We start from the raw sequence: 25327 nt of genomic DNA, 5'->3' as shown, positions 1-25327 counted from the left end.
CTACACTACTCAAGAGAAAAAAGACAAGTGTTTGACAGCTATTATGCTGCAAAACATGAAACATCACAACAGTCCTATTGATGCCAGTCAATTGCAGATGATTATAGTCAACCTATGGAATGAATCTCATCACCGTACCTTGAATTACGTCACTCCCCAATATGTTTTAGGCATTCCCTGTTGCCAGAAAGAGGTATCAGCCACTCACCTAACTGATGAATTCAAGAAAATTAAGCAAGGCTACCATGTATAGAGGTGACGCCACCACATATGAAAATCCTCCATGGACAACTGTCATCCAAGATGTCAGGAAACCTTATTGATATCATCGACAGCCAACCTACGTGAGCACTATTCAAATCCAAGGTTTCTTGTTCTGTAATGTTGAATGTCCAGTGAACAAGGACTTTGTTCCATGATAAGGAAGTGATTGTTCTGAAAGTCACAAATGGGAAACAGATTAGCCAAAGGGAACATATATTGAAAGAATAACTATCAATAACAGATCAGAGGCCTTATAACTTGTTGTTTTAACAGAATGCAGTCATTATGTTACTCTTGGATTCATTCTTTTGCAGGCAGTAGTAGACTGTGGAAGATCAAGGCTCCAGAATGACAAAGGGGTCATTCCATGTTAAAGAGACTTTGTGACAAAAAAATTAAAATGACAATATTACAAATATAACCTTAAAAATTCCAAGTTAAAAGTACATTTGTTCATTGCAAAATGATCATGAATATGAAAAAAATTAATTTCTACCTTTACTAAGCGTTTAAAGTGCACTACTCTCTGGCACCACAGAGAGGTATGTTTTATGCTATTTCCAGATGAGTATTAGTTGTGTTATCTATGGCTGATTGTTCTATTGTTGCAAAGAATATTGAAGTCAACATTGTTATAGCTCATAATATTTTGTTTTGTTGAAGTAAGCTAATTGCATTTCTTTATTTTGTTAGTTTTATAATATATATGCAGCTTGTAACACCCGTAACAAAAAAGATACAAAAATTTAATTTGTAATCTAGTAAATTTGTTCTGTACAATACCTTTCTGTAAAAGTGAGGTTATGCACATGTTTTACAATATCATACCATTACATGGCATTTTGAAATCTTATTTAACACTCTTAGAGCTGTTACGGGTGTTACTAATTTTTGTTTCGGGTGTTACTTAACACATGGGTAACACCCGTAACTTGAATTGGAAGGTTTAATGCCACATTCATCTTTAGTGGGCCTAGGCCCTACATTTAAATTATAACCAAAGGGTATTATTATGAATGAAAAAAGTTTTTTACCTATGTTTATTAAATATGAAAACAGTTTTAAGCATGAAAACTAAAATTTTTATTCCTATGCATACATTTGTTTAAGCACTACACCTACATTATAAAAGTTAATTAGAGCAATAACCTGACTCAACTGATGTTCTCCTAAAAAGTTAATTAAGCCCAAAATTCTTTAGATTACATATAGTTTATGTTTTCCATTCTAACTTTTCCAAGAACAACAATATTTCTAACCTCAGTTTTAAATTTTATATAGGCCCAGTAAACTGCTAATTGAGGCACATTCTAGTCATTCATAAGAGCCTATGTTTAACAATGTACTGTGCTGGGCAGTTGAAAATTAAATATACTCTGTCCAATCTATGTTATTTTGAGAGAGACTTTGGACTGACAGTTGAGTGGAATTTTTTTGCCAGTTCACATGGTAAAGGAGCCATGGATGGCATTGGAGGTGCACTGAAGAGGAGCATGTGGACAGCTGTTAGATCTAGGAAAATTATTATTAACAAAACAATTGACTGTTATGACTACACTCGGAATAATTTTTCTAAAATTAAGGTATTATGGGTTGATAACATAACAGTGGAGCATAACATTCCTATTTTGGATGAAAGGTGGAAAAATTTACAAGCGATTCCTCAAATTCAGGGCTGTCATCACTTTTGGCCTTTTAACACAACTGATTTGCTGGTTTCAAAAACAGCAGAGTCATTAATGACAAGGGTGTCAGTATTTATTACTGAGGAGGCCAAAGTTAAAACATTACACGCAAAAAGATGCATAAACTTCTATGAAGTGTGCAGTTCTGATGATTCTGATCAAGAGACTGTTTCACTATCTGAATCACAAGGCAATATTGGAAGTGATTGTGAGTTAAGCCTAACTAATAAAACTAAAAAGTCTGATTTAAAATTTGGGTTATTTGTCTTGGTTAACATTCCAAGTGACAAAAAGAAGCCAACCCTATACAAAATTCAATACTGTTACTTGGGAATCTGCCAGAGTGAGGTTGATGAAGAGGAGGATGTGAAAATAATGTTTCTGAAGTCAGCAGGAAAAAGTAAAACACTTTTTAAACTAGATGAAACTGATGTTTGTTTTGTGAAATTCAGTCCAGTACTATCTAAGGTAACAACACCAGAAATCAAACAACAAGGTAACCATTTGGACTATGACTTCAATTTTGAGTTAGATGTTGCTGAAAAAGATTATTAAAAAGTTTTTAAACCTATCAATAATAAGAAAACATTTTTGTCATAAATTTATTAGGCCTACAAAATGAGGTAAATGTAAGTAATGATATCTTGGCCTAGTTGTGTTTTAAAACTGTAACAAAATTTTTTTGTGTAATAAATAGCTTTTTCCTTCAAATATGTTTTCTAAGTACGTACTTTTATTCCAAATAAACTATAATACTTCTTTTCTTTTAATGCAATTGTAAGAGGTAGATTTATTCCTTCAAGAATCAAATCTGATGCATCTATGTAACACCCGTAACATTTAATGTAACAGCCGTAACAGCAAACAATATATATATACTGAGTTATGATGTCAAAAAAAAATAAAAATTTATATTTCAAAATAAAATTTGGGGCAATACCTCTTAACAGTGGTTTTACAAGAATAAAAGCTTCATCAACTTTGCAGAAATTAGAGAATTCACTAACTCATAACAGGGGCCAGGTCTACACCCGTAACACTACTTTTTTGATTAATAACCAGGAGAACAATAAAACAATTCCAGTATCAACATTTCTAACATGAAATATAATGTAAGCCTTAAAAGTTCTCAATATTAAATCCAATAAATACAATAAATATTTTTTCTTAGATTATTTTTCCTGATTTTAAGGTGTGTACATGTAACACCCGTAACTATGGAATTGCCCAAAGCTATCCCAAGAATCACACATAATAGAGATTTCTCTAGGCAGTCGTTAGCTGCTGAAAATGTGGTTATCCCACCATCATCAATGAGATGAGTTTCTCCCATGAACCTAGATGCTCAGTTAAACTGCAAAATTTTTGTCAGTTCCCAAGTTTTTCAGTTTCGCAAAATAAGAAATCCACATACTAGTGATAATCATAAGCACTGCAAGAGGGCAAAGAGGACTTCAAATCACCAATCGATAAGAATTCAGAAATCATCCCTAAAGGAATGTGCTTGGGAACAGCCAAACCAGTCCAGGTTGGAAACTAAGAGCTACTGATGAAGAGCCATGCTCTACTACCATTGTAGACAATACGTTGGATGTAGCTGCTATCAAGCTGCAAATAGGATCAGGCCTAACGTAGATGACAAGTGTTAGCCGTTACGTTGGTTCCACCGTGCTGAGAAATGTCATTTGAAAAATATGGTAACGATCTTGAGGTACACGGACTTTTTTTTCATACATTGTGTTGTCAAGCCTCTAATATCAATGACGGCCTTCAGGAATATGCAACTAGTACAGTATTTAAACATTGTTAGCAATGAGACGAATCTGAGCAATACAAGGAGTGATGGAATCGCATTCTGCAGTGTGGGGTTCAGTAGTTGTAAAGCAAATGCTGCTGAATAATTTCTCATAACCAGCTGATGGATAATATACAGCGGTTGATAACTGGGCAACTGACAGCTTCGACATCGTTTACGAGTCTCCTTTGTCCTTAGATTTACGAAACGGCATGTCTGTATTACTTTATCAATTAACCACCTAATGCTGACATGACAGTTCAAGTAGTTAAAACTGGTCTACGTATTTTCGCATACTAGTGCTTACATGGTCTTATCCTTAGGGGAAAAAATCAAATAATTGCACTGTACTGTACGGCAGGTTATGAAAAATGACTTTTTTGACTTTTTTGTGACATGTACCTACCTTACAAAAATAACACTATAACGTTAAATTACGCGTAAAACGACTGTAACAAACAGTTCCAGTTCCGTAGCTTCAAGGTGCCTTTTAGCAAATTCGTGACACATTTTTGAAATTTGTAATTTGTCAAATTGTGTTTGTAAACAAACATTCCGTTTTGAACTCTCACCAGAGATTTTGTAACATTGGCAGTGCTTAATTTTTAAAGCCATTGAACATTCAAATCTAGCGCTTACTTCTGTGAAATACATTGGAGTAACTTAATAAGTTACAAATTCAGTGTTCTTTTTCTACGCTGCATACGTATATTAGTTTTTAATAAATTGACAAAAATAATTTGGTTATCGAAATTGTCGACTACTTAATTATTTTGATGAGTCTCTAGAGATATGCGAATACAAGTAACTGTGCTTTATGAAAATGTAAATAAAGGAAATTGTGTTCAATGTTATAATAATCGGCCGGATCAACAATAAATCGAATTGATTCAGGACATTGAAGTCCTTAAAGTTGGCAGCACTTTTGTTATCTGCGATAAGCTTCGGAAACGCTTCTGCTTTCGTGAAAGGTGTTGCATCGTTAGAATTTGGATTGTAGATTCACTTTCACTCTTCTTGTGAGTCGTGGCAAATTCGTAGCGGAGTGCGTAAGTATTGTAATTAACGTTGTAATTAATGTAGTAAGAATGTGCGTGAGCGAAGAAATGTATGATGATTCATAAGGTTGATGTAGGACATTGACACACTAGCTGCTACCATTAACTGTACGGCGTGCGCTGAGGTCTGTAGTAGCGGGATTTTTAATTGGAATTTGATCGTATGTTACAACCGTAACTTTTCACGATGAGTAATTTTATGTAAGTTGCAATAAATTAACATGGTGTGACAGTTTTCAAAACCGAATACGTAAACATTGTTAAATAGGTCTCTTGTCATTGTTCGTAAGCGATCGTAATTGCGATTGCATACATTGCATACATTACGTTCCATAAAGTAAAACATGCTTTCTGTTTGTCGTAGTTTGCAATGGCACGAGGACAGCAGAAATTGCAGTCGCAGGCCAAAGCTGCCGAAAAGTTAGCTAAACAGAAAAAGCAGCAGGGTCACAATGCCAATACCCAGAAGAAGGCTGCACAAGCGGCGCTTGTGCATGTCTGTGTAGTGTGCAAGGTAAATGTGATGACTGTTACAAGAAAGCTCCGAAAATGCATTTTGTAAATTAATAACAAGGTTGAGGGCATGTTCTGTAGTTTTCCCTAACAGCTTTCCTATGGAAAAAATTTGTGATGTAAATCTGTTCAGTGCATAATGGACAATTTAAAGTCAGCTGTGTGGTTCTGTATTTGCAGCCAGGGCATAGTACATATCAAGGTATAAAATTAAAACTTTTATTGACTTTCTTGAAATGATGCTTCTATTTTACTTTTAATGTTGGCTTTGCATGCTGAAAGAAATTTGGATTTAGATCTGCTCATTGCAGTGCAGTGTTTTATCAGAGGTGAAATTGCAGGCTGCATGGTATTAATAGCTTTGTTTAAAAAATGGTTATAGGAAGTATTTGCACCCATGTAGTTTTATATTTTCTATCTTTTGTTTTCCTGTCTAACAGTATTTCATTTTTGGTCAGATCAGGTAGAGGTTATAATCTTACTAATTTACAGGCATGTCCCATCTAAGTTCTGATGTATTTAGACACTCTTGTGTGTAAATTTACTCATTTCAAGTTACTTTTGCGGATATGTTTGCTTCACTTTTCCATGTTTTTTTGTTGTTGCCTGACATTTGTGCCTAGCTATTTTTTTTTTTGCGGCTTTGAAAATTTTCTAAACAGCAAATTTTATGTTTGTGCTGTAACCAGTTTCACCGATTCCACACATCTCAAGTCCTGTTATTTGCCCTTTGGCAATAATAAATTTCTTCAGTGCTAAACTCAGCCTAAAACTCTTTATTGCCACAATTAAAGACCTGACAGTGAGCTGCTAATGGCTTATGATATATCATAAGCTCTGGCTAGTGTTACTGCCATCCACTCCTTCTGGAATCTTGGCTGTGGTAGCTTATCTGTAGCTTAGAGGTCTAGGTTAGATTGGACAGTGACAGTTTGGTTGATGGTGAAATAATTGTGATAAGAGATTGCTCTGTAGTATAGTCATTTAATGCATTGTTATTTAATGCAACCATCAAATTAAAACAGGAAGTTAAATTCAGACTGTCTGTATTAGATAAGCCAAGTTGGAATATTTTAATACATACAGGGTATTTGTCTTTGCATCGACTGTCTAGGGATGATGATTGTCATGGGGAACAACTTTTGTTAGAGCAAAAATGTTTGCTGGCTCTTCCCAGTTATGCTAATCATAATTTTTTATTATTACACAAGGCATTGTGCAGGAAGGAAAAATTGTCTTAGTAGATAACAAGAAGGATCATGTGCAGGGAAGACTTATTTTAGTTAATCTGAAAGTTCTGCACAAAATACTCCATAACATACAGTGTGTTAATGTTTTTAATTTCTCCACAAGAGATAAATATTGTCAAGGTTTTTCTGAACACAGGAACATGATCACTTAATGCATTTTTTGCCAGTGCTACTAACACCTTTCTAATGACGAGACTTTAAACACATGCAAATGGGAACCCTGTTGCTAAGGGAGCTCATGAAAATGTTGTTGGAGCAACTGAAAGTGGGGCAGTATTAGACTTACAAATATGACAGTGGTATATATATATATATGAGAGATTCCCGGGTATTACACAAATTTAAAGATTTTGAGATTAACTGCGTCCCTGCTGCTGACTGAAAAGTCCTTTCATGGCCCAGTAGGAAAGATGCTGTTCGGGTTTACTTCTCCAATTTCACATGTAAGCTGGATGTCTCATTACGAAGTCTTTATACACAGTTGTATAATGTGACAGAAAGTGCCATGAAGAGATTGTATATCCACATTTAAGTGAACTTATTGTTTTTTGATCAAGATGTCAAGGAAGATGTTACAGGCAAGATGGAATTAATTTTAATAACAATTTCCTTATTTACATTTGAATTTGACTCTGCATGCATACATACTAGTATGTATAAAAAGTTATTAAATATCTGATTTTTGCTTGCAGCTTTGTTCTGTCTCATTAAAGTTCTTTCTAATTTACAGTAACAGAATGAGTATCACATTTTTGCACCCAAGCTCTTATAATGGTTTACACTGAAGACATTGAATAGTGAAATACATGTACAGTAAGAAAAAGGTTTATAGTTTTCAGCTTTAACCTGTTTACAGTTCTGACCTACAGGTCAACCACCAATATTCTGGAAACAATGTTTTAAAGAATACTCATGGTTTTTATTTACCATTGCCATTAATTATATTCACTTTTTGTTCCATAGACCCAAAAAAGATGATTTTTGTGGGTGTGGAACATGCCAGAAAGTGTAACATAAAAACATAAAACATTTCAATGTAATACTTGCTATCCTGATCATTTGTCAGGAGACTGTCGAAATAGGTGAATACAATGCGGTAAACTGGAACAGTTAATCTTTACAGAATTAACATGCTGTCAGAATGAAACACTGTTATGCACTATTAATTAATTTATCATACACAAAATACATAATCTTGACTGTTGTGACAAAGTTCTGTCACAACTGAAATCTAACATACTTTTACTTAAGGTGGCTTAAGTCTAAGATATTCATCTATGGAGTTCTTGTGCTGAATTGGGTGGTATGTGTAAAAGACATTTTCATTTCATTTTTTGCCAATGAATAAACTGTGTTAAGTTCTCCTTAGCACCTAAGATTGCTGCCAGATATATTAACATTTCAGCAAAAAAATAAAGTTGAGATTAAAGTGTCCACATGCACGCATGCACGAAGACTTTGAAGTTTATCAAATTTGACCTATCTCTGATGGAGTCATCCTTTAGTGAAAATAAGAAATATTTAGATGCCATATGCTTTCCAGTATTACTTATACTTAATAATAGGACTAACAAGTTGCAGTGCACAAGTAGAAGTTTTGACTGTTTTCTTGTACAGTTAACACTTCCTAAGAACATGTTAATGTAAAAAATGTTGTGGAAAAATTGTTCCAAACATTTTGCATTAAATCGGAATGATTTATTCTACTTTCTATACATTGTATCAACTTAATGTCTTACATAGGTCATAAAAACACAGGTCTGTAGGTCGTCTCAAAAGTAAGTAGTAAATCTCTAAAAATAGAGAAATTGGTGCCTGACCAGTTACACACCCTTCAGCCTGCAAACCTGAATTTATCAAAAATGGTTAGCTCAGGCAGTGCTATTTGGCAGTCTGTCTATTAAGACATGTAGGTATCCATGAAATGATCTCCTTACAATATGACAAAATGAGTGTTTACATGGCATGACCCTTGTTAGTTTGGTGAAATCTTGTCCCATGGTTGAAAAATTCAGTAGAAAGATGCCTAGCATTGCTGGGAAGCATTGGTGAATATTTTCTGTCTTAATGTTTTTCCCCATGTTGTGATGACACCTAGACTTCTACTTTGAAACACACAAATTCTTGTTTGTGCATTCATAAAGTATGAAAAGTAATCCTTATTTCTTTAATTTAGGGTAAACTATGAGCACTGCAGTTCTATGTTTATTTTAAAGCATCATTTGAATTTTAGATTCAAGGTGGGAGAGGCAGCTTTGGCCCATTACTTAATGATGGGATACATTATGCCGTGCGTTTGTAAACATGCAAGACACTGACAATACTCACGTTGCCTTTATTTTTTGGTATGTAGGTTGACAGCATTGCCTTAGGTGTAGCCTCTATTGGAGGATAATTCAGTTTGTGTGTGTGTGATGTCATGAGAATTTTAATTCTTGCTATCAATTGTAGTTCATGTACATTGTGTTTCAGTGAGTGGTTTGTTGCCTATTTAGATATTGGGTCAAAGCATAAATGACTTAAACAGGTAAAATATTTCTTTACAGGTAGTGGTCACCTGTTCCATGGCAATATTAACCAATGGGATGCCATAGTGTGAAACACATATTGACACATGCATTTTCATGTTTTTTGCAGCAAAATAGCTGCTAAATTGAATCCAGAGCAAGCAGCTGCATAAACTTTATTTCTGATATTTCAACCTTTTTTCCAAGTGAGCTGGCAGATTGAAGCTATAGCATTCACTCAGTTCTTTTAACAATTTGGGACTGGGCAGTTAAGGCATCTGTTAATGGTCTGAAATTCTTTGCATGACAAGAAAATTTTGTCTTTCGTTTTGTAAATTGAGATGGGATTATAAATGGTTGCTACCAGAATTAATGGTATGAAAATGTAGATTTTTGTTAAAAATTGCTTAGTTTCTTAGCATGAATTCCCAAAGTGTTTTGGAAAACAGACCAACAGCACATTCCTCACAATTGCATCCAATACCTTGTTTTGCTACTTTCCAGATTTTGCCTAATTCCATTCTGCACAAATTGTGCATCTCCTCTAAGACCATTTGGACATTTTTGTAGCTGGAATCAATTCAGGAAAATGTCTTCCACCGCGCCTGCTTAAAAGTGAACTATCTTGAGTGAAAGTTGATTCAACCAGGCCTCCTTTGTTCATCAAAGCCCCTCTCTGTTCAGAAACGAAGTCGAGAATATGTTGGCTAGTAGCCCTCAGCTAACATACAAATTTACAATTGTGAAATGTAACATTCATTTCAATAGTATTAGTGTGACATTGTTCCACATTAGTCTTGCTTCTATTATACTTAAAGATGAAATAAAATTGTATTATCTCTATCATTCCTAATTTAGTTCTGACATTGCATTGGATGCAATCACTTTGTCTTGTTATCAAATGAAATACTTTCCTAGTGTATTTACAGTTCACAAACAGCAAATGGTCTTGCCTGCAATAGTTAATTTTTTCAACTTCTGGGCAATTAGATATTTAGCTATCCCGTTCTGTTTTTCAATACTGTACTGTAAGGTCCTCTTGGAAATTAAGTGTAGCAGACAACAATGAAAGTCCTTTGCACTGTTTACGACCTTGAGGAGCTGCACATAACAAGGTGAATGTGAATGTCACAAAGAAAATAACACGTAGTATTGTCTATGTTCTTTTCTCCTGTCTTGCCTAGACAGAATTGCTGCCACATTTTTAGCAAAGTCACAAATCTCCAGAGTGTTAAGCTTGCAAGTTGTAGTGCGGTCCACATGGCTGCCTCACTCTGAATATAACCAAAAAGTACATGGCTGAAATATTAGAATAGTTATTGTGGCTGCTCTCGCGAAATGTAATGGGGTGCGTACCAAGCTTCGTGTGAAGTTGCCAGTTTCACCCCTGCTGTGCCTGACACTATTCTTTGCATTAAACCATAATAGTTTATTCCCACAATAGTCATAAATGTTAATACCCCTTTGTTACATTGCCATACCTTCATTTATTCAGCCCGATAACATTTATCTTTTTACCAATGTATCTTTTTTGCTGTTCATCTGTTACCTTTAAACTGAGCTACATATAGGTCAATAAGTGAAATGTGGATTCCCCTCTTCAGATAACAAACTTTTAGGTAGGTAAAACTCAAATATATTGAATGGCACACAGTTCTTCATTGCTTCAAACTAAAAATTACATTTACACAAAACTTAAAAATGTACATATCAGAAACCAGACATAAAGTAGTTTAAACTTTAATTGGGTGTCCTTCTGACAAAGGTTGTTATTGATATAAGGATTTCTGTAGTCTCTAAAATGAAAATAATCACTTTATTAATGAATATTAACTATTTGAGAAGGACCCATTTTGCCTGGTCACTTCTCTCATTTGTTTTCTGAATTGTAAAACTGTGTAACTAATCAACTTATTTGTGCAACATCTAACTTGAAGCTCAAGATACGGGGTGTCCCAAAATGTATGTCGAAACTTCAGTATTGTATAACTTGACTAAAAGTTATATTTTGTAATGTAATATGACTAAATGTTTCACCTTTAAAAGTGACAAGAGCAATGTGACTGAAATAAGGGATTTTCTTTGTTGTACTGGGGCTAGAGGAAAAGGTACAGTGAGTGGCTTCATTTATTTAAAAAGAAGTCAGAAACAGATGAAATGCTCAGAGTATCAGGTTGGTGCACTGTTGTTAGAGGGATTCAGTTCTTTTGCTGCCTTATGAACAGATGTAAGCTGTAAATGCTGGAAATCATGTCTAATTTTCTGTCTCTTCTTCACTTCTCCTTCACAGTTGCCACAAGTTCTGGAAATTGAGAAATATCAAGGAATTTCAAATGTCAGAAATATCAGGGAAATTTGAAGAAAACACTGGAAAAATCTTGTTTTTTGTCTCAGTAGATGAAATTTGTTTGTTTACTGCGATGTCATGCATTGTCACTGGCTGCACACAGCTGAGTATGTGCACTGCTATGCTACTCCATCACTCATGCTGCTTCTCCCCTTCCTACCTTTCCCCTCAGCCTGCAGTCAGTGTTGCCACCACTTCTTGCCACTAGCCTAGCAGCTACCGACGAGAGGCAGGAAGGCGTGTAGTGTTTTTTTTTTTTTTTTTTCTTTTTTTTTCGGATGTGATTCTCAGAGATTGTTGATGCAGCAGCCAGAGATGGTGGTAATGTGCACGAGGGTTGTCGAGTGATTGTGTGTTTGCTGTCCTGTTCTGACAAAGGCTACAGCCAAAATGTTAGTTGAGTGTGAGATTCTGTTCTACCTGTCTGTGGCTCAGCAATCATCTTTACGGTGAGTTGCTGGCTATCCTCATTGGTATTGATTGTCTGCACAAGTTATCTGTTGCATGGATTGATCACTGTGGTCTCATTTCATCAGCATGGTGTCTGTGACACATGAATAGCCAGTCACATTAGTGGACTTCCATGATGGATCAAAACTGCAGCTCATATCTGTGGGTATCTCTAACAGATTGGGCCTGCCGATCAGATGCCCATTGCTTCCCACTAATGTGCAAGGCCTGCCCTTAGGATCTAATCTCATCGATCTGCCTGCAGGCTGGATCTGTTTGTGTGTGAGATAATGTGTTGAATTTTCAGGGTTTATCCAATGACCCAGGACTGTGGCGCCAGAGGCCAGGTCCAATGGATTTCATGAATTGCTACTGTCTCACTGCAAGCACAGTGCAACATTTTATAGGCATTTATTCTAGTACCTTTTGCCACTTCGAAAATAATTTATATGTAAGAAACTATGGACAATAAGAAAATTGTGGCAGTCGCTGGCAGTTTGTGCGCTATGTACTTGAGAAATACACAAGAGAAAAATCATACAATATCTGTGAAATAAGACAACACAGTGACTAATAGCCAACATAAACAAACATAGTAGAACCAAAATTTTGTTGGTTGTAACTCGTAGTGTTGGTTTGCACAATTCCTCCTGCCTTATGAGGTGTGATTTTAAGCAAGTAGGCCTACTGTTTTCAAATTATAAAAAGATGTGCTAAGATATCTCAATTTTATTTTTGCATGAAAGCCTGTACCTTAATCTATGCACTGACGCCATTACAGTCTGATTATGCCTTGTTTACGTTGTGTACCAAGTGTTTAAGATGTCTCCGATAATCGTGAATCCTGCTGACTGAAGTGTGGGCTGTTAAGATTTCTTAGTGCTAAAGACCTAAAATTGATAGATATTCGTGAGATCTGTGCAGTTTATGGAGAAAAGTGATGGAATGGTAAGAAAGTGGGTGAGAGCATTTAAAGATGGCAGCACAAATGTGCATGATAAACAATGGAGTGGGCATCCTTTGGTCGTTAAAGTTTGGTGCAGGAAGTGGACAATAAGGTGAGAGAAAACAGACGCTTTACAATTTCCTCCTTGCGGCATGACTGTCCTAGTTTCTCATAGTGTTTTGTTTGGCATTGTGACCATGCACGTGAATTACCGAAAATTGTGCGCACATTGGGTACCAACAATGTTGACGGATGTGCACAAAACCAAATGTTTAGACAGTGACTTTCCTTGAGCGGTACCATGACGAGTGATGAAACATGGGTGGCCTACGTCACACCAGAATCGAAGCAACAGTCCATGGAAGTTGAGCAAGGGCATCGTTTTGCTGCAAGAAAATGCCTGTCCGCATGTGGCAAATCAGACCAAAGATCTCATCACATCTTTTCGATCTGAAACTCTGGATCATCCTCTGTACAGCCCCGATCTTGCACCCAGTGACTACCATCTGTTCCTGCACTTAAAGAAACACCAGGTGGTCGTCATCTTCAAGACGATGACGAAGTCAAAACAGTGTGACGCAGTGATTAACAAGTCAGGCGGCAGACATCTACGAGGAGGGTTTTCAAAATCTGGTACAACATTATGACAAGTTCCTCAATATTGATGGAAATTATGTAGAAAAGTAGATTAAGGTACAGGCTTTCATGTAAAAATAAAATTGAGATATCTTAGCACGTCTTTTCTAATTTCAAAACAGGACTTACTTAAACATGCCTCGTACACATCTTTCAAGAGGTCTACTTTTTTCTGAGATTATTTCTGAAATGAGTGAAGATATTTTAAATCTGTGTTGCGACTCCAAGGAAATGCGTATTTTTGTCACAAAATGTATTATACAGGGGAGACATACAGAAGTCCTTAAAGTTGTCAACTTAAGTCTTTACGTACCCTTGAGTTCTCAAAATTTCAGGGAAAAATGCTAAAACTTTCCTGGAAATCAGGGAATTTCACTTGGAAAACTGGTAACAACTCTGTCCTTGACCTGCCTGAGATGCTCCAGATTGACACTCCCGGTTTCCATGAATGTCCTGTGCCGGTATCTTATGGGTGGCTGAGAGAATGGTTTCTCATATCGTATTCTGAAAATTGCTTAACTTGGGTTCTGATTTGGTTTCAATAAACAAAGCCACACACTATGCCTTTTCCTGTTCAGACTCCATTCGTGATTCACTCACAGTACTCCTAACATCCTGCAGCAACAATGAAAATACTTCAGTTATGTTGCTCTTGTAGCCTGGAATGCCACAAAATTTATTGAATAACTTAAATTAAAAAGTGAATTGGTGCATTAGACAAATTGAGCTTTTGTCACTTAATTAACGAGTAGTTAAAACTTTGATGTTGTAATGTACCTTTTGGGACACCTTGTATATCCATATAAACTGCATTTGGTGTTTTCTTTTGGGTGCAAGTTTTGTGGTTGTACAGCAGACATTCTATGTATAGTTCTCAATAGGAGAAACCTGACTATTTTAAGTTCACTCTGCAACATTGAGATATGTACTCCTGTGCTTTGACTCGCACAATATACTAATATTACTGGGAATTGTAGCCTTTCAAAACTAGTTGGTAAGTTGGTTGAAATGAGTTGAATATATGGTATGACAGCTGGAATGCCCCCCTCTCCCCTGCCACCCTACAGTTAATAAGTCTGCTTGTACAATGATTAGAAGCTGCTTTGTGAGGGCAAAGCAGGAATATGGAGTGAATTTGAGAATTCTACTGGACAGTATGGTTTTTGTCTTGATAATTGTTATCGCTGGATTTAAATATTTATTATTCCCCTGATGTCATATTCTGTATGTATTGATTTGTTTGTTGAAGATCATTTTTGTTGTTAAAATTGTTCACTCATGCCTTTTGCTTGCATTGTTTCTCTCTACAAGTAGGTAAAATTCTTTGAGTTGTTAATGTCTTTATAACTTTGCACAACTTGTCAATTTAAAAGATTTTACCAGTGTGGATCAATGTAATATGTGTTTCCAAGTTGTTCTAGAATATTTGTACAAGCTCATGAACATTAAAAGAACATTGTGATTTTTTTCCCCCTCCTTGAAAATATATTGAAGTGAAGATGATGTCCCTGTGACCATGATATGATTATCTTCTCATCTCCACAACCACAATGGCTACTGCCATGCAACCTCTATAGTTCATGACAGGCAACCAAGGTCACACCAGACTCGAATAGCCAGCTATTGGGAGTTGGTAATTTAAGAGGTACCTTCTTTGTTAACAAAAATTATGTATGTATTAATTTGGTTGCTATGCCTCTAAAAATCTTCAGATTCTGGTGTTGATTCTGATAGATCCTAGGAGTTAGCCATTGCTTAAGTGCATTCACTTAAGTGGCTTGCGAAGTAGCAAAACATTTAAAATACTTTGTTACTGGTTGCATAGTCCTGTTTGCTGAACTTCGTTGATCAGTCATTTAGTTAAATGCTTTAAGGAAAATTGTAATTTTTAGAAGATGGCAACACTCTTAAATCAATTAGTAAGAGATTGTGTATGTTAGTGAAGCTGGAAAGAAGTTTCTGTTACTGATATAGGAAACTAGACACCAATATGAAGGTTGGTCAAGGCACCAGAGCTTGACACAAACTCGGGCATCTGGTAAATGCCATTAAATCTCTTATTTCATAATGTCAGTCTTTTATCATTTGGCTTACTTTCTGTGAACAAGAGGGTGTTCAAAGCTTGTAGACTTCGATGATATGAATTATTTTTGGCAGAGTCCTGTATTGTGTTCCCTGTATTTTTTGTTGTGGTTAATTGTACTGTGCTGAAATTTTTTATGATGATGAATTGGCGTTAGAATTTCCTATGACTTAAGGTGCATTAGAAATTCGTACATGATTATCTACTCTAAAACTGATGAGATCTAAGAAGTTTGTGGCGTTCTTTGATGTTCTGCACTGGAACAAAATTATGAATACTATCTTCGCATTACAAAGACACTTCGTTTTTCTTGTCCGGTATTGTTTCTTGAAGAAATTTTCTTTTTTTAACTTGGAAGACTGAAATGAAAATTTGCATTTAACTTGTATTCCAGCACAAAACACAAGCAGAAGCTTGTAACATGCAAGTCACAGATGAAATGTAATATTAGAACACATCCTAGTATGGACTATTGAAAGAAATATTTATATGGTATGACGTACGAATTGTTACATATTTCGTTGAGGTATGTTGACTTGCACACAGCTGCAATGAATTGGATGACAGTTTAATCTCTTTTATTTGAATCTAATCAAAACTTCATCGCTGGCAAATTTATCTGTGTACAGAAATTTGTGTGGAAATTTCAAAATTTAATGTAGTCAGTAGTACAAACGATCTTTCAAGAGTGGTGTTATCGAGGTTATAACCTTCCTACAGTCAGTCTTTTGAATCTTTATGTTCAGTAGCAGTGGCCAAACTTCTGATGGCGCATTCGTTGGCCTCGCTCAATTCCAAATATTGAACACCAATCTGATCCACACCTCAGGCTATGCTACAGATCCATTGTGTTGCTGCAACTTCCACAGATGTGATCAAAGTTTTTTATATTTTGTTAGTATGTCTTAGTTTTGCAAATAAAAATATTTATGAAGCTGTAGAACACTGATACTACAATTAGATATGGCACTCATGATTCAAACTTTGATTATTGCTGCTATTGTGCAGGTAGTTATTAAATACAAAAACTAAATGATGGGATTCTGTTTTTCAACTTCACAAATGTTGAGGCTGGGAGGATTGCATTACTGTAACCATATTAATAGAACATTTAAGTAAATATGGTGACTGTACTGAATTTTTGAGTGTTCATGAAAATTGTTTAAATTCTTGAGTTTTCAAGTAAGGTTTTCGTACATTGTTACAGGCACAGATGCCAGATCCGAAGACATACAGGCAGCATTTTGAAAATAAGCATCCCAAAAATGAACTTCCACAAGATTTAAAGGATATTGCTCTATGATATAACAGTTGGCAATTCTGCCATAATGTATGTACTAATTTTTCTATGGGGAACAATAAACAGTGGACAGTAAACAACTGTGGTGCGAGTTCATCTTGACATATGCACAGTATTATTGAGTGTGCAAAAGGGGGGGATGAATTTTAGAACATTCTTCCATTTACATAACTAAGCTGTATCCTGTGAAACAATTTTTACAATTGCATTTCTGAAACTATAGCTAATTTTAGTGATTGCATGATACTCATTTGCACTATTTGAAAATAAATGAACTTGTAAAGTTTAAAAACTGAGCTTACAATGTTCTGTTAGTTCATTTAATATCTATACCATAGTCTACTATAGATGTACGGTAACTACTAAATGTTTCACCTGTTCAGAAAAACTTTTTTAACAAATATTTCTTCATATGGTTAATGCCAAAATAAATATTTAAAAAAGTTATGTAAACTGCACAGGCAGGAGTACTCAATATTTTGTTGACTGTTTCTATGTATCACATTAAATATTTTACATTCCAGTTTACCTAAGATGGTGTAATCAGAGCATCAGTATCTTACTCATTTTGTCATCAGTTCTTCTATTGTGAGAAATATTGAGTTATCCTTGTTTCTTTATGGCAGTACTGTGTATTATCGGTACAGTGGTCTTCATGTCCTTGTGCTGAACTGCATAATGCTTTCAAATTTTCCAACCCCAAATTTTGCATTAATTTGTTGGGAATATTGTCTTGTGAATGTTACGCAGTGTAGTAATCATTTTGTTAAAATATTCAATTTTATTGCTGTTTATTTGAAAGTGGACAAATTTGCTGAAAGATTTATGATCTCTACTTTTTAGTAATAGTAAAGTGTTGTGAAATATAGTCTATATAAAGTGTGATGCAAAAAATTTTAATATGTGAAGTTTGCAGAGAAAATCATTATGGCTGCTAAATAACTTCGTTCTGCTGTGCTGTGAGGTACTTTTGTGTTTAAGTATGCTTTTGGATTTCTTCTTGCAAACAAATATAGCTTCAGGAGTTACATTACTTGGAAGTGAAATTTTCTGTAGCATTACGTACTATAAAATTTATTTATTCTATGTCTTGTCTTTATTGCTTTTACACCTGATGGTGTAATTAACATGTTAATTCAGTCTAAAAATGATCATGCTGGAAACTTCTGTTATCCTTATTGTGTGGAACCATGATGAGGGCTGTTGGTGCTGTGATGTCAGATCCAAGTAATTTAGGTCTTTGTGTTAATGGAATGCATGTGAACTTTTACTTTCCCCGCATTATTTTGAATTGAATTCAGGTCATTAATTTTCAGCTTCAGTGTTATTGTTTGCACACACATTTTGAACTGCAGCTAGACAAGTAAACTGTTTTAATGCAGTGAAAGAAGTGGGTTTTGTAAGATACTGCATTGTAATGCAAATCCATGGAAATTCATCTTAGTAGGGGTAGGGACAGTATGTTGTTAATGTTTTAAAAAACGGTGTGGTTGTATAGGTGCATGAATTTTTGAGTTCAAAGTGCAGTTTCTTTGTAAACTGTTTACATGGAGTAAAAATGGCAGATAATGCTTGCAGAAACACCCTGGTGGTGAGTTGTATTTGTATCCAGAATAGTGTATTACCATTGATTTTTCATTTCAATTTTTTCTTGATTTGGTGTCCTCTGGTGTGCATATGCACTCTGTAGCAAAAAGTAAATATGCAGACGTGTCAGTTCCAGTCTTATGTTTGGTTAAGCCATTACATGGCTTACGTATGTAATCTGGTTTGTTTTAAATATTGTTATCTTCTTTGACTCGAATGTTATGAACTGAACTTGGCTAGGAAAAAGTAAGACTTCTTGCAAACATCATTTTTTATTATCTGTAGAAACAAAAGTAATGGGTTAGCATTTCATTGGATGAAGTTCTAAGCTGCCCTTCCCTTGACTTGTACCTCTTTTGTCTTTATTTAATATTCGTGCATATAACTATTTAACTAAGCAATCACACCTACCCTAATTCTTTGAAGACTCACTCCCATGACAAAATAGAAAAGAACTATTAAATTAAAATGCAGTGCCTGATACTGAAGTTTCACTGCAAGAACAATGAAAATGAGGTAACTGGTAAACTTTCCTCCTTTCTTTGTGGTGGGTGTCAATGGCAAGTTTTGAAAAGGTTTGCATTTGCATAAAGTTGGCTGTCTGAAAGTACTTTATCTGAAATACTGGATAAAATAGTCTAGGTAGTCTGCACTGTGAGGTACGTTAATGCTATGTTAAGACATGTATGCAGTTTCTAACTTTAATACTTAGTGTGAAAAATCTTTGTCAGATCTTGCACCTTAGAGTAGATAACAATTTTAAATTTGAACAGTGTATGAAATCCTGAAAATCAGATTTTTGATGCTCATTGAAGCCATTAGGTACCCTGAAACTGGGACTGGGTGACAAGCTGTTTAGTAACAATCATTGTGATTTAAACTTAAAATGCAGCATATATGAAAAAAGATATCTATACTAGGATTGTAGTATCAAGAATGACTGGTTAATGACAAGAAGTCATGACAGCTAGTGTATACTTAGCAACTTGGTGCCATTTTAATAGCTTTTCAGAATTGTATTGTTGGTCTTACTGTTACAATCACAGCTTTTCATGTGAGGCTGTATGGATGCCATGCAAAAGTTTTCGAATTCAGAAGCTTCTGAGGCTTGTAGCAGTTAAATCTGGATATAACCTCACAATTCCACAACACAATGTTCTTGGCTCATGAGGCATACATAATGAGAAACTAGGTCTGGAGTTTCTGTGCTTTTCCCATTTATTTTCTCTGGCAGTTTGTGCATTGAATTGTGAAACTTTCTCAATTTGCAGTAAAGAGATTAGCTGTCAAACATACAGTGAGTATATAATAGAGGGAAACATTCCACACAGGAAAAATATATTTAAAAACAAAGATGATGTGACTTACCATAGTGAGTATACAAATACTTTCGATACATTGAGGTTTTTTGCATTCATATTGGAATAACATGTCAGTCCTATCCCCCATGTGTGTAAATTGCTGCATGTGAGATGTATTGATAACATTAAATGTTAATGGAGCATGTTCATATTTCTGTATTGTGTACAGTAGTGCTGTGAAATAACTGTCCATCTGAAGAGTCAGAAAATGCTTTTGGATTATTGTTGGGATAAAAGATCTGGCCAATTGAAGCTAAATGACTCTTTTCAGTATAATGTAGGAAATTCACTGGGGAGAAACTTACACTTTGAAACTGTTGACAACCCAAAAAGACAGTTCTTAAAATATGAATTATATTTGATATTTCTATCCTGCCATGTAAGTATATCAAAATTGATAAATTTGCAAAATTTGCTCAATTTTTGTGGTTGCCCGATGTGTGAATTCTTTTTCAATGTGCTGCGTACTTTACCATCATTAAACTGCCCAGTGTTCCAATGCTATAAATTCAGATTTTTCCTTGTAGCTGGTGTAATTGGAAATTTCACTAGCTGGGAACTAAAAAAGAAACTGTTAAGTGATCAAAATATTTGCTTTCGTGGCAAACAGTTTTTAACTAGGCAGAAGTGTCAAAGATTTGTTAAGTCAAAAATATTAAGCTGTCTTCTGTTTCACGTGGGATCCTTCCATTTGGTGCAGTTCTCTCCCCTTTGAAAAAAAGACTGTAACATGCTGAAGATAAAGTTGAATGAGAAGTTTGTAGCACATCTGTAGAGTAACTTTGAACACTGCACAAGTTTTTCTGTGAAAAAAATGAATTTCTTTGCATTGTAGAGTCAATTTTTGAGAATACTTTGTGTTTACAAATACATTTATTTCCAGGTTGCAAATAACTTTTTGTAAATCCCTTTCAGCAGTTGTGAACAATAGCAGTGTACACATGACTGGGGTTTTGTGTGCGTAAGCATTCACTTGTGGATCCATTATTTGGCTGTCACAGCACTGTGAAATTGGTTGACCACCGCCTCCCAAAGTCCCTCACAGTTTAAAGTTTTATTGAATCCTTTTGAATTGATACATGTAACTTTTCTCCCTTATTTTTAGTGTTTCTGTATTTGTTGCATGATTGTATGGACCTGGTAAGCATTAAGCTTCATGCACAGCTATTACTTATGTACCAGGCTACTTTTCATTGTAACTTGCAAAATGTCTTGAATGTAAATGATCAAGCATAATAGCTGTACTAAAACAAGTAAAGTTGTAAACATTTCAAAACTAATGGGATTACTCTCTGATGTCTAATGTGCATGAACAGCTGAAGAGAATAATGTAAGATGGATTTATTTGGAGACTGTTATAAGCAGTAAAAGTGAAAGAAATGGGAATTTAATCTGAAAGTTGTGTAGTCATCCACATACCTGAGCAAGATCATGTAATCATGGAATGGAAAAATTTGAGGTAACAGCTTACACGACTCCTGCAGAAAGACATACTGGCTCCACCAGGAAATGTGTTGTCAAATTGCTTCACTGTCCCTACAGGACATAAAAATATTCTTGAAGAAATCTTATTCTAAAGACATTGTATATGTAAAACAATCTTTACATTCCAGTACATGCTTTCAGACTGAAAGTAGGCTCCTTTGTTTTCCAGAGAGATACAAATGTTGTGCCTGCCTTATTCTTTGCCTTCAGACTGAGCTAGTTCTGCTACTTTGAAAATTAAGTTGCTAGTGAAGGTTGAGGTAGTATGGATGATACTGCAAAACTTCACTCCCAAGAAGGAGCAACAGCACCCACCTTAAGACAGACCTGTGTTAAGCAGTACAATGCAAGCAGTGATCGAAGGGATCGCTTTGTTGTAAAGAAGTGTACAGATACCAGTGAATGTGGGGCAGGCCTCTATTGTGATTCTAGAACAAGTGGGCTTCTTGCTGCAAGTTGGTAGGGGGCCCTGAAGATGATGTAATGCCAAAACCAGCAGTAAAATAAAATTGGAAGTACAGGCAGCTAAAGGTGTTTTAGATTTCTTAGTTTTGTTTGTTGTAGATTTACTGCTGTCCATTGCTGTGACCATTACAAATACAATCATTAGCATTATCACTGACGTCACTATCAGTTGTCCACAATGCATCGGAATATTTGCTAATGCTGGGTCACTGGTGACTAAAGCTGATACTTCAAACATACTCAGTAATTTATAAGTAAAGCCAATCATTTTTGTTTACTATGCATAGCATCCAACTGTTTGACAGTATGGGACCTGTTAATACTCATATGATAAAACAAAGCCAAAATATAAATTAGCAGTCAGCTTTACAAGGTAAGTAGAACAGTGTTGAAATATCATAAGAATTAGTAACAAAAACTCTGAAGATGAAGTTGCTTAAAATGAAATTCGAAACACTGAATGGTATATTGTACCAGATTTTTCCTGTATAGTGGTGTGAATTAGACCTGTTAACTGCTGCACACAGTGATGGATGTTTCACTGCAAGGCCACACAATCATATTAGAGTCTCTGCTGTCACTGCTGGCTTGTGCAAGGTGGTAGGTGGAAGACTGCTGTGGTAACATTGTAGAAGTCAATGTGTTGGAAAATACAGAATAATGCACAGTACTGCACTGTATACTGTATTAAACAGTGTGGCCACTGGTGGACATGTCAGGTGTGGGTCTCTGCAGTGGCTGAGAGTGTAGTAAGAACTCTCTTGATAAGAAAATTGAGTGCATGGTACATTCAGAAATAAGCTGAAAATTATCCTACTCAAAGCATAGAGGTCCGTGCTTCATTCACATGCTTTGAACATTGTTACCTTTGTAGGTAGACTTAACATTGCAATCTGATAGGTGGCACACATGACTTACTTCACTTATGTGACTTGTCAGGAAGGACATCTGGCAACTGTCTGCAGATCTACATTATACTCCACAGCCACCCAATGGTGTGTGGTGGAGTGTACTTTCGGTACTACTGTCTGAACCCTCCAACTCTGTTCCACTCGTGAATAGTGTGTGGGAAAAATGATTGTCAGAATCAGTAAGCCTCTCTCTGTATTGGCTCTAATTTCTCAAACTTTGTCCTCATGGTCAGTACACGAGATGTATCTGGGGGAAGTAATACATTGTCAGGCTCCTGAAAAGTGCTGTCCCAAAATTTCAATAGTAAATCTCTGTGAGGCAAAACACCTCTCTTGTAACATCCGCCATGGGAGTTTTAGCGTCCCTGTAATGCCAGCTAAGCGACCCTGTGATGAAAAGACTCGCTCTACATTGGATCTTCTCTATCTCCTCTAGCGGTCCTACCTGATAGTGGTCGCAGATAGATGAACAAACTTAAGAATCGGGTGAACAAGTCCCTTATAAGCCACTTCTTTTATGGATGAGTTACATTAAGATTCTTCCAATGAATCTGAGTCTGCTGTCCGCTTTTCCCACTGTTTTATGTGGTCACTCCACTTAAGGTCACTCGGGATAGTTATGCCTGGATATTTTATGGCAGATGCTGTCTCGAGCTGTTTGTCATCTATAATGCAGCTGTACAGTAGTACATTTCTTTTCCTATTTATGCGCAATGTGTTATTTATGTATAGGGTCAACTGCCAGAGCCTCCACCATTCATAATTAATCTGCAGGTTGTTCTGCAAGTTCATACTATCTTGTGGCATTGCTACTTTGGTATAGAAAACTGCATCACCTGTGAATAGCCTTGAAGATCATCCAACGCTTCCTACTAGATAATTTATATATATTGTAAACAACAGTCCTATCACACTTCCCTGTGGTACTCTGGATATTACCTTTACATCTGTCGATTTAGTTACATTTAGAGCTATGTGTTCTATTTGCAAGAAAGTCTTGAATCCAGTCGCAGGTCTGCTAAATATTCCACGAGCCCGTATTTTTTCATTAAGTGGCAACACGGAACGGTGTCAAATGTCTTCCTGAAATAAAGGAACACAGCATCAACCTGAGTGCTGTTGTCCACTGCACCATGGATCTTGTGGAGGAACAGATCGAGCTGAATTTCGCAGTATCTCAGTTTGTGGAATTCATATTGATTTTTATAGAGGAGATGTTCAGTTTTCAAAAATTTCATAAGCCTAGAGCATAAAACATGCTCCATAATTCTGTAGCAGATTGTCAATGATATAGGTCTATAATTCTGTGGATCTGTCTTGCGGCCTTTAAGGAAGGTGGGAATGACCTGCACTTTTCGCAGTTGTTAGGTACCTTTCTTTGCTCAAGCGATCTATGATAAATTACTTCTAAAAGGGAGCAAGTTCTTTCGCATAATCTTTATAGAATGTTATAGGTATCTCATCTGGTGTTGAAGCCTTTCCATTACTAAACGATTGTAGCTGCTTTTCAATTCCGCGATCAGTTATCTCAATACCTGCCATTTCGATGTTCGTACGACAACTGAAAGGAGGCAGTGTCAAACTACTGTAGGCTATTGTGAACTACCATAAATGTAGACTCAGTAGCTCTAGTAGCTTTGGTCAGTTAGTTGTACCTAAGTTCTGTATTTTGGGTACGTTGCATACCTATTGGGCATTACCTCATGATCACTTTACGTATGCAGTGTGTGTTACTGAATTCTCCTGAAAACCGGAAGCAGTGAACTGTTCACAAACTTAGTGAGGATATACAAAGGGCTGGGTAATCAACAGAACATTTTTTGTACAGTGTTATGCTCCTCTGTTAATTAATAATAAACAATGTTTATAGCAAAACTGAAATTGTCAATGAGTAATTCATACGTTATTCAAAAATTGATTTATAATGTGAAACAGAGGAATGTTGTAGTAAAAATAAAGAAAATAATACGGATTTGTCATTTAGTGCCAGAAAATTCAATTTCATGAACAAAAAGTAAAAAACATTTCTTCAGTAGTTCATCGAATTTATATTCAACATGTTTCTGTGATTCACAAAAAAAAATCCTTTTGGCAATAACAAGGAACTCTTACCTTTGATCATGATGAATGTTCTATTGAGTACAAAATACTTTTTTTTTTTTGCATGTAAACTGTACTTGCAACAAAAGTAATTGCTTTGTTGACATAAGTGCAGAAGGTAGGCCAACCGGAGTGGCCGAGTGGTTCTAGGCTCTATAGTCTGGAACCGCATGACTGCTACGGTCGCAGGTTTGAATCCTGCCTTGGGCATGGATGTCTGTGATGTCCTTAGGTTAGTTAGGTTTAAGTAGTTCTAAGTCCTAGGAGACTGATGACCTCAGAAGTTAAGTCCCATAGTGCTCAGAGCCACCTGCAGAAGGTAGGTGGTCAACTAATTTTTATTAATTATAAACTGCAATTTATATTACGGATATAGAATATACACTGGACTAACGCTGAATTGTATGTGGTCCCAATTGTACGCAAACAAAAAAAAAATTGTCGGCTTCAGTTTTCTCTTACACATTCGTTTCTTTCCCTATGATAACTACCTCTAGTCCTTTCATCTACTGTGTTATTTATGTAGATGTCCAAAGCTACCAAACTGTAGCCAACTCTGCCTGCAGCACACTAGTTTTTTTTAC

The 25327-nt window shown here is 35.8% G+C and overlaps 2 protein-coding genes across 3 annotated transcripts in view; one reads left to right on the top strand and one right to left on the bottom strand.

Moving 5' to 3' along the window:
• Nucleotides 1-4336, bottom strand: part of LOC126415102 (RCC1-like G exchanging factor-like protein) — a 155710-nt gene extending 151374 nt beyond the window's left edge. Inside the window, exon 1 of one of the 2 annotated variants that reach the window (XM_050083406.1) lies at nt 4151-4336. The gene's annotated coding sequence lies outside the window, so the exon portion shown is untranslated. Of the gene's footprint in view, nt 1-344; nt 365-4150 lie in introns of those variants that run through there. The other variant, XM_050083407.1, reaches the window with a different exon arrangement.
• Nucleotides 4337-4642: 306 nt separating this feature from the next.
• Nucleotides 4643-17920, top strand: LOC126415144 (zinc finger protein 706-like). Its single transcript, XM_050083409.1, has 3 exons — nt 4643-4793; nt 5167-5316; nt 16742-17920. Exons 2-3 carry the CDS (start codon nt 5173-5175, stop codon nt 16835-16837), a joined length of 240 nt encoding a protein of 79 aa, XP_049939366.1. The 5' UTR covers nt 4643-4793; nt 5167-5172; the 3' UTR covers nt 16838-17920.
• Nucleotides 17921-25327: the final 7407 nt, after the last annotated feature.

This window comes from Schistocerca serialis, chromosome 1, assembly GCF_023864345.2.
Source record: "Schistocerca serialis cubense isolate TAMUIC-IGC-003099 chromosome 1, iqSchSeri2.2, whole genome shotgun sequence".
Classification (NCBI taxonomy): Eukaryota; Metazoa; Arthropoda; class Insecta; order Orthoptera; family Acrididae; genus Schistocerca; species Schistocerca serialis.
The sequence above is the reverse complement of the archived record's forward strand: the minus strand, read 5'-3'. Positions and strand labels throughout refer to the sequence as shown.

Coding starts and splice junctions, on each gene's coding strand:
- LOC126415144 (XM_050083409.1), top strand. CDS start 5,173: ATGGCACGAGGACAGCAGAAATTGCAGTCGCAGGCCAAAGCTGCCGAA. Junction 5,317..16,741: donor ATGTCTGTGTAGTGTGCAAG/GTAAATGTGATG, acceptor ACATTGTTACAG/GCACAGATGCCAGATCCGAA.